The sequence below is a fragment of the Coloeus monedula genome (genome assembly GCF_965178545.1).
Source record: "Coloeus monedula genome assembly, chromosome: 25".
NCBI lineage: Eukaryota > Metazoa > Chordata > Aves > Passeriformes > Corvidae > Coloeus > Coloeus monedula.
Window position 1 is genome coordinate 1,669,838 of NC_138805.1, and position 10,065 is coordinate 1,679,902.

Below are 10,065 nucleotides of genomic sequence, written 5' to 3' on the forward strand. Positions count from 1 at the left end.
TGTGACATCACTGCCAAGCGTGTGACAGCTGGTGTGACATCACGCTGGTGCACAGGGGGTGGCGTGACATCGCTCGTGGGTGGGAGATGACTTATGGGGCGCTCCTGCCAGGAGATGGGCGGTGATGTCACTACCGGACATGTGACGGCTGCTGTGACACCACACAGGTGCGTGTGATGGCTGGAGTGACATCACACTGCTGTGTGTGACGTCACTGCTAGGCATGATTGTGGGTGTGACATCATAGAGGCACGAGTCATGGTAACGGTGACATCATGCAGGCACACATGACATCCCTGACGGACACGTGACCTGCCTGTATGGCATCACACAGGCATCAGTCGGATGTCACACGCTCATGGTGGCATCGTGCCACCCGACACAGGGTGTGACATCACGGCCAGGGGGTGTGACAACACGTGCATCGTGATGTCACCTCACTCTGAGGACCTTGGCTGGTGCACTGTGACATCACCCTGCCCTGTGACATCACCCAGAAGGTCGTGGGACATCCATCCCCACCCCGAAATCCGCACAAACTCACCCAAAGCGCCGGTGCTGGGCAGTGCAGCAGCTTTTAATCAGAAAACCCCTAAAAAAAGTGTGTGTGTGTGTGTGTGTGTGCGTCCCCATCACCCCACCCCCCACTTTTAATGCTCTTTTATGAAAAATCCCTCAGCTCACCTGATATATAGATATAGAAAAAAAAATAATAAGAAGGGGACCCCCTGAGGTGGGGCTGGTTTGGGGGGTGATATTTATGGGGAGACTCAGTCCCTCCAAACCCAGCGAGCCCCTGCACCCATTAAACAGGCCCACGATGAGTCCAGCTGCTCGAGGCATCTGTTAAAAAGAAAAGGAAACCCAAAAAGGGACAAAACCACCCCAGGAAACAGGGAGTGGGGTGGGCTGGCTACGGGCACCCCTGTCTTTTGGGAGGGGTGCTCACACCAAGGAGCCAGCTCGGCTCTGCGCAGGCACCATGACAGGCACAGCACCTGCTCGTGCCAGGCTGGAGGGGGGCAGTGACCCCGGGGTGGCAGCTGGATCCTGGCGGCGCCGGGGGGTCCCGTTAACGGCAGGGGGTGAGGGGTTGGGGGGCCGCCCCCCTCCCCGGGCTGGGGGTCCCCGGTAGCTGCCGGTGGTGGTGAGGATGGAGGCGGTGTCGGAGGGGGGTCTGGCTCCGTAGGGTTGCCGGGTGCCGGCGATGGAGGACAGGGTGCTGGTTTTGGACATGGTGTCTGAAGCTGGGCTCCTTGCCCACGACGGGGTTTTGGGTGCCGTGGCGTCTTCCCTGCCAAGAGGGGAGAGCATCAGAGAGATCAGCTCTGGGAACCCTTCCACTCCCCGCCCTGGCGTGCCCTCCCTGAGCAGTGAGGTTGTGCAGACCTCCTGGACCCCCAAACAGAGGGACAAAAGGAAAGAGGGGAAAACAGAGGTGGAAAATGCCCTCATTAACTCCAAAACCAAATGATGACTGGCCAGAGGTGGAAACTTCCCTCCTGATCGTTACCTCTGGACCCCAGTGATGACTGGCCAGAGATCAAGAACTCTTCCCCACTATCAACTCTGAACGTGAGGAATGACGAGCCAGAGCTGGAAACACCCTCCTCGCCCATTAACCCTGAACCCTAACGATGATTCGAACCCCCTCCACAGGAGGAGTGCCTCACTTGATCTCGTTGGGTCCCTCCTCCTGGCTGTCACGTTTTTTCCTCCTGTAGCTGACGACTTTCTGGGCAAAGAAGATGATGGTGGCAAGGGCACCCAGGGAGCCCAGCACGGCGCCGGCAATGACTGCTTTGGTGCTCGCTGCCAGAGAAAGACAGAGATTCCCTTATTCCCTTATTCCCACAGGGACCTCCTGGGGACTCTGTCCCCCTCCCCAACTCTGTGGACACGTACTCACTTGAGTGTACCTCCAGGACGATGCTGCAGTTCTTAGAACCCGCTTGGTTTTCAGCCCTGCAGACGTAGACCCCCGACATTTCCAGGGAGAGGTTGGTCAGCTTGAGGGTGCCCCTGGCCCGGTCTGCAGGTGAGAAATTCGGGTGCTGCCTCACAGCCACCCCTGCGCCCTCCACCTCCTCGTGCAGGAAGTGGTTGAGGGGATGAAGCCAAAGAATCCCCCAGCTGAACCTTCTCAGGATATTCCAGCCCACCCACGCACCCACCCCAACTCCCCAGCCCCGCACTGATGCCACCTTACCCTGGGCAGGGGGAAAGAAGACCTGCAGGGTGGGGGGCTCGCGCTGCCACTGGTACATGGGCGAGGGCTTCCCCTTCTTGGAGGAGCAGCTCAGGGTCACGTTGGCCCCCACGACGGCGTTGCCGTGCAGCTGGCAGGTGGGGGTGGCCGGCGGCACTGTGGGCACCGATGTTAGTCCCCAGGGGCACCGATGTTAGTCCCCAGGGGCAGCGTGGGGAGGTCCAAGGGAGCTGGGGTGACTGGTGCAGCCTTACCCAGGACAGTGAGGTTGATGATGCCGACGTTCTTTTCCAACCTGATGGTGTCATCCACCACGTTGACAGTGCACATGTACTGACCCGAGTCTTGCTCCCGGGTGTCGTTGATCAAAATCGAGATGTTGTGGGTGACAATGGAGTACAGGAACCCCACGCGGGGCTTCAGATCTGTCTCCTCCACCTTCGGCACCCCGCCCAGGTATGACAGGACCTGCACAGGGAAAAAACCACAGGTTTTCACTTCTGGATGGTGTTGCTGGAGAGAAAAGCCCCCCAAATCCTACATTTTGTAGAGCAGAGGTTGCTGCATAAGCCCCCTCCAGCCTCACCTGGCCTGAGCATCCTGGACATGGGAACTGCAGGCAGCTCCCCACTGCAGGCACAAGTACTGGGCATGGGCACCATGAGCAACTGTCCCATCACGAGCATCTCCCCACCAGGGGCACCACTGTGGGCATTTTCCTATTGTGGGCACCATGAGCATCTTCCAAGGACATCTGTCTATCATGGGTATCTCCCCATCATGAGCATGACAAGCACCTCCCTACTGCAGGCACCCTGTGCGTGCCCCCAGCGTGGGCATCTCCCCTCATGGGCACCTCCCCACCGTGGGCACCTCCTGATCACGAGGACCACAATAACTCCCCACTGTAAGCACTTCCCACTGTGGACACCACAAACACCTCCCTGTATGGGCATCTCCCCATCTTGGATCTCTCCCCATCTTGTGTCTTTCCCTGCTGTGGGCACCACAAGCACCTCCCTACTGCAGGCACTGTGGGCATGACCTCATCGTGGGCATCTACACATCACCATGAGCACCCCCCATCAAGGGGATCCCCCCCATGGTAGGCACCATGAGCTTCCCCTGTCATGGACACCACACCATTATGGGCACTACAAGCAGCTCCCCATTGCAGCACCATGGGTATGTCCCCATCATGGAAACCATGAGCATGTCCTCCATGGTGGTCACCTCCCCATGGTGGGTGCTGTGAGCTTCACCCCATCATGGAGCAACTCTCCACCATGGGCACCACAAGCATGCCCCCACTGCGGGAACCACACGCATCTCCCCATGGGCATGTCCCCACCACGAGCAGCTCCCCATCGTGGGCATCTCCCCATCATGGGCACCATGTCCTTACCACAGACACTTACCCATTGTGGGCCACCATGAGGCTCCCCCCATCATGGGCACTAACCCATTGAGGGCATCTTCCCTGCATGGGCACCATGAGCTTCATCCCATCATGAACATTGCATGGTGGGCACCATGAGTTTCCCTCCATCATGGCCACCTCCCCATCATGGGCATCCTTCCACCATGGGCACCGTGGCCACCACCCCATGATGGGCACCATAATCTTCCCCCCATCATGGGCACCACCAGCACCCCCTCCATGGTCATCTCCTAGCTTGACCCCTCCATCTCCTGTCCTGCAGCCCCTGCCCTCTTCTCACCTGGAAGGGACCAGCATTCTTGTTCAGCATCCAGGTGACGTAGGGCTTGTTCAGGGAGTTGCTGGTGTACCAGGCAGGCAGCACCGCCTGCTGCCCCTCCACGGAGAACACCAAGCTCGTCCCCACATGCACCTCCAGCACGGCCAAGGAGACACCTGCCCATGGGAGAGGGAAGAAACCGGAATGTGACTCAACCCCAGGTGCCACTTCTCCACAAAACCTCACTGATTGTGAGAAAAACCCCATTCCCAAGACAAAAAACAACAATCCCAGGTTATCACCAGGAAGCTGGGCCAGGAGAACATTTTGCGTCCTTCCCTGCCACAAGAAGGGCTTTCCGCCTGCTCTGGAGAATGCAGGACATTGCTGCTCCCTCCCATTCCAGCTTCCGCCCCACACTCAGATTGGGAAATCCCAAGGCCCAAGTCTCCAGCCCAGGAGACCGCTGCCTCCAGCAGGCAGACCCCCCCTTAGCTCAGTATTGGGGTACCCCCAGCCCCCATGATGCTGCACCAGATCCCATGGGATTTATATGTAGGGCTCCCCATATGCACCCCACAAGCCTATCCCCCCTTTTTGCTGCCAGCACTAAACTGGGATAATCCATGAGCGGCCTCCATCTCATTCGACCCCAAATATCCCATCCCAATCTCTCGTCACCACGTGCCCTCCATCCCAGCATCTCCCCAAGCCCCACTGGGAGGAGGTGATGGGGTAGGAGTGGAGAGGACCGGAGAGGGATGCTCAGCTCCTGGGGGAAGATCATTCCCTGGCTTTGCTGTAAGGTTCAGCCACAAAATTAATCGGCTCAGGCAAGGCTGAGTTTGTGCTGGGGTTGGTTTGTTTTTCCCGGGGGAACGTCACCGAGGCCCCGCATCCCAGCGGCTCCATCCCTGCATCTGCCCATCGATCCATGACCCCGGCTGGCCCCGCTCCTGCCAGCGCCCCAGGGATGCTTCAGATTGGGACACAGAGGGAAAAGGATGATGCCACCCCATCATCCCAAATCCTCAGTCTGGGGGAAAAACCCCTGGGTTTGAAGGATTTTAGGAGCTTTCAACGACGTCGCACTTTTCCCTAAGAGCTCAGGGGTTGTAATTGGATTTTTCCAGGGTGGGAAGAGGAAAACAAGGCGCTGGGGGGTATTTTTAGCCTCCTCCCGCATCCGTTCATCCCCCCTCCTGGCAAGGCACTGGTGCCATTTCCGGACGGAGCCTTCCAGCTCCAGGCAGGAAACTCTGCTCCGGCTGATAAGTCTTCTCAGGAATTAAAAAAAAAAAAAAAAAAAAAAAAAAAAAAAAAAAAAAAAAAAATTAAATTTCCTTTCTCTGGTGAAAAACTGGGAGAAAGCAGGCCCAGTCTGGTGAGGATGCGTAAAAATAGCTCACCCGGGCTAAGAACATAAACCTTTAAATCCTGGAGGGTGTGTGGGGGGGGAGATGCTGGAGGCGCCTGCAGGTCCCAGATCATTGATAATATTATTTATTAATTATATAGAGCTGTGGTATCAGATCCAATAGACAGTATGGAAAAATAATGGTAATTATAGTGTGTTTATATGTAATTATACAGATAATTGTATTAAATTTAGAGAGTGGAAAGAAATATGAGATGGCGACTCATTAAATTGGAATTTCCAGAATAAAATAGATCATGGAGAACATATAATTTGTAATAGTTATAAATACAGGTATATTTTTGTAAGAATAGGGATAATAGAGGGGATGTGAGAGTGATAATGGTGCTCAGAATAATGAGAGCAATGATCAAAGTGAGAATAATAATTATAAAAGTGGGAATAATAATGATAAAAGTGATATTAATAATGATAATAATAATAATGGTAATAGTGATTATAATAATTATAACAATGATTCCAATACAATAATGATAACAGTCATAATAATGATAATACTGGTAAAAATAAAAATAATTATATTAATAATTGTGATCAAAATTATACAGTTCACTAATTATGCAGATGGCACAGCCCCTAAACATCCCTGCATTCTCAACAGCTGGGAAAATCCAGATGTTTTCAGCCCAGCTCCTCCATTATTGTAAAATTGTGTTAAATTGGGCTAATCCAGAAGACAATAGATTATATTCAATAATTCTATTGTAATTTATATTAGAAGTATTAGAGATAATAGGTAATAGACCTTATGGAATAATTATAATTGTAATTTAATCAAAAGAACTGTAAGTTATAATAATTATAATATCAATTATAACCGTGATTATAATGATAATAATGGTCATGAAAGAGTGATAACTATAATGACGATGATGATAATAATAATAATAAAAAAAATATTATTCATAATATAGTTCATTAATGATGCAGATGGCATCGATAAGTGACTCCACAGGTTCTACACCCCTGTGCATCCCCAACAGCTGGGAAAATCCAGCTTTTTCATCCCACCTCCTCCATCAGCATGAATTTTTGGGCACAAAAAAGGTGCTGGGCCAAAGGGTGCTGGGGATTCCTGGGGAAGTCCAGGCTCCAGAGAGGGGAAAGATGCTCTGGCACCAGCCAGAGGTTTCCTGTCCTGCCCCAAGGCATTAAAACAGCCTCGTGCGCCTCAAAGCTGCTCCCGGCACTGCAAACCGGGCTGTGTTAACTCTGAAACCTAATGATGGCCCTGTTAATTATGTTAATTGTGCTCTGGGGCTGCAGCTTTGCTCTGCCATCCTTAAACTCCTGTGGTAACAGGAGATCCCAGCTCCATCATCTCCCCTCCAGTGTATCGGGGAGAGGGAGTGAATCCAGATCCGAAAGCTGCTCGCTCCCCAAAATCCCCTTTTTCTCGCAGAATTCACCCAAATTCCCCCTCTCAGACAGATGTGACCCGAGAAAAGGCTGGTGGAGCTCGCACTGGAGCTGCAGGAACGGGTCTGAACCCCCTGGCACAGCCCCGGCTTTGGCCACCTCGACGCTCCAAATCCTCTAATGCTTTAACCAGATCGAAAAAATTAAGCTGCTCACGGTGCTCATACACGTCCGGGGGGGCCTGGGGCTCTCAGCCCCTCCCGCCTGCTCTTTGGGCTCAGAACCTGGATTTTTATCCAGCTGCCCTGAGCTAAACACCTGCCCGGGTGTTTTCCCTCCGCCCCAGCCCATCTGCTGCATTTTTTTTGCATATGGAAAAGCAGAATAGACTTAAATTTACCTTTAAAAATAGCTATAATTTTTTTTCCCCCCGTGGAATAAATATCCTACAATTTAACATTCCAAAGTACTTTTAAATTTTCCTATGACAAAAAAAAAAAAAAAACCTGCTTTAAATTTCCCTTTGAATTTTTTCCCTATGGAAAAAAATCACCTTTAAATCCCTGCAATTTCAACATTAATCCCTGCGCCGATATCAATCACCCCATCCTCATCTAAAATTGCATCATTTCACCCCAATAAAAGCTATTTCCCAGCTCTGGCACCCCAAAAAAGCAAACTCAAAGTCTGAACCCCCAAAAAAGCAAACTCCCCCTCCAGCCCCCTCCCCAAATCTCTAAACCATTAACTGTATGGGGAATTAAATCCCGGAGGCGGTTGGGGTTTGATGACCCCAGTTGATAGGATTAAGGCGCTGGAGTCATGTGAAACCCGGACCCAAATTAAATCCCAAAAGACCAAGCTTGGGATTTAAAATACCCAGCGGGAATCTGGCCGGAAAAGGGACCCTTGAAAAAGCTTGGAAAAAGGTCAAGGAGCATCTCGACGCTGCAACACAGCCAGTCGCCTTCCCTTTTTTTTTTTTTAAGATTATTTTTGGGGGATTTTTTTCTTTTCTTCCCTTAACTTCGACTATTTATAAACGGGCAGATAGGAGATGCCGGGCTGTGGAGCAGTGTCCGTTGGGAAAATCCACAGCGGCATTTCTCACGACCCCGGGGGCGGGGGCGGGGGGGGCAGAAAGTGCCATATCCTCCAGAGAGACCAAATTTGGGGAAAAAAAATTAAATAATGCAATAATCATATGTGACTTTGCTATAGATGGAAACGTGCTTCACCCCTGGTGTGGGACACAGAGGCGGAGATGGGATGGGGATGGGATGGGATGGGCTGGAGATGAGATTGGAGTGGGATTGAGGAAGGGATTGGGGTTGGGATTGGGGATGGGTTGGGATGGGATAGGGACTGGGAAGGGAACAGGGATGGCAAACATCCCTCATTTTGCTTTTCCCCATCATGATCCCATGAGGATCCCACGGGACGAGGAAGGATTGCTTGAAAGCAAAATTAAAGGAAAAACACACATTTGGGGTTCATAAGGGTCTTTTTGCTGCATTTTTGAGCTGTCAGTGCCCATGATGTCACATCCCAGGGCTGAAGTGTGACTTTTTTTGTGGGAATCCATCGTGATTCCGTGCAAAAAACGCCATCGGGATGTGGCGAAGGAGCACTCTGGTGGGATTTAAGGACTGAGTGAGCCCCGTGCCTCATACCAACATCCTTTAACTAACTTTTATCAAGGAAGAAAACCTTCAAGGAGGGACAAGTGGCGGCTCCAGGACCCCCACCCAGTGTTCTGCTGGAAGGAAACGCCGCTGCCATTGTTTCTGGGGCCGTTTCCTTTCTCCAAAGGCCTCTCCTTTGCTGGGAACGCCAAAGGATGTTTCCTTTGGGAACCGTGGCAGTTCCAAAAAAACTCAAATAGGGTGGGAAATCAGGGGTGGAAGAAGGCACAAACCCACAGACAGAGAAGGGTTGAGACCCCTCACCTCAAAACCAGCTGGGACGGCAGTGGAGCACCAGTAAACAAGCGAAAACAAATGGATTTTTCCCTGCCCAATGCCACGCAGGCAGGTGAACTATGGGCTCTCACATCGGAGTCCCTGGCGTGTCCCCATATGGGGGTGCTTTGGGTTTGGGGGTGCCGGAAGCGGCTGTTTGGCACCTCCAAGGTACAAAAGGCTTTTTCCGGGAAGACTCAGATTTTCTCCACTCCGGGCACTCCTAAAAGGGGAGGGGATGGATTCCCCCCACCCCAACCAACCTGCCTGCTGGGGATCGGGACTGGGGGCACAGAGGCAGGTGGGTGCTGTGACCCCAGCCCCCAGTACCCCTAGGTCCTTCCCGGTGCCACCCTAAAACTCCCCAGGATCCTGCCTGCTGGTGCCGGGCTCCCGGGTGTCTTGCTGGGTGCCTCCGGCTGCTCCTACACCCTGCCCGGTGACCCCCTCAGTATCTCCGGGTCCTGCCCGATGCCCTCCCAAAAGCTCTCCCTCGCCCTGCCCGGCGCATCCCGCTTTGCCTGAGTCCTGCCGGGTGCCCCCCCGGTACCACCGCGTCCTGCCCCGTACCCGCCGCGCTTCCTCGCGTCCCGAGCAGTTCCCCCCGATTCCCCCGCGCCTTGCCGGGCGCAGCCGCCGGTACCGCCGGCTCCTGCCCGCTGCACCCCGAAAGCTCTCCCGCGTCCTGCCCGCTATCCCCCGGCTCTCCCGCATCTCGTCGGGTGCCCTCCCGGTGCCCCACCCCGCTGCCCCGCGCCGTCCCCCCGGAGCCCCCCGGGTCCCCGGGGCTCACCCAGCAGCGCCGCCAGCGCCAGCGCCGCCCGTCGCAGCGCGCCCATGGCCGGAGCCGCCGCCGCAGCAGGTGCCGGGGGGGCCCGGGGGCAGCGGGGGCGGGGCCCCGCAGGTGGGGGCGGGACCGATCCCACCACACCCCATGTGGGTGTCCCGTCCCGGGCAGGGACCCTCCCCCCGGGGTCCAACCCAACCCTCCCCCAGGGGTCCGACCCAACCCTCGCCCCGGGGTCCAACCCCTCTCGCCTCTCCAGCCTCCCCCCTCCACAGTTTGCAATTATTAATTAGTTATACGGGTTATTATTGCTTATATTAAGGGTGGGTTCAACGTGGCACCTCAATGTCACATGTCACCCTATCCCCTCCTGGGGGGCACAGGGACCCCCAAACCCTCCCCACTCTCATCCCTCCCACGCTGGCAGGGTGGAATATCTCATCCTGCATCCCTCACCCTCGTGCGGCCCCCTGGCCCCCCCTCCCCCTTCTCGGATAAATGCATCGATCCTGAAAAATAAGCATAATATCAAAAAAACCCGGCAATTTTGACTACCTGGTTTTTGGGAGCCCCGGGTAGATCCTCCCCGGCTCAGCCAGGGTTATCCCGGT

At 54.1% G+C, this 10,065-nt stretch overlaps 1 protein-coding gene across 1 annotated transcript; it reads right to left on the reverse strand.

Moving 5' to 3' along the window:
* Positions 1-561: 561 nt before the first annotated feature.
* On the reverse strand, positions 562-9,534 carry ESAM (endothelial cell adhesion molecule). Its single transcript, XM_082296939.1, has 7 exons — positions 9,461-9,534; positions 3,931-4,085; positions 2,464-2,677; positions 2,210-2,365; positions 1,910-2,032; positions 1,674-1,812; positions 562-1,294 (listed from the first exon to the last, which is right to left on the reverse strand). Exons 1-7 carry the CDS (start codon positions 9,504-9,506, stop codon positions 946-948), a joined length of 1,182 nt encoding a protein of 393 aa, XP_082153065.1. The 5' UTR covers positions 9,507-9,534; the 3' UTR covers positions 562-945.
* Between the last annotated feature and the right edge of the window lie 531 nt (positions 9,535-10,065).

What these genes read in the sequence shown, in the direction of transcription:
- ESAM (XM_082296939.1), bottom strand. Translation starts at nt 9,506, where the DNA reads ATGGGCGCGCTGCGACGGGCGGCGCTGGCGCTGGCGGCGCTGCTGG. An exon ending in GGCGCTGGCGGCGCTGCTGG is followed by an intron (nt 4,086 to 9,460) that starts GTGAGCCCCGGG and finishes TCCCATGGGCAG; the next exon opens with GTGTCTCCTTGGCCGTGCTG. An exon ending in GAGGGACCCAACGAGATCAA is followed by an intron (nt 1,295 to 1,673) that starts GTGAGGCACTCC and finishes CCCTCTTGGCAG; the next exon opens with GGAAGACGCCACGGCACCCA.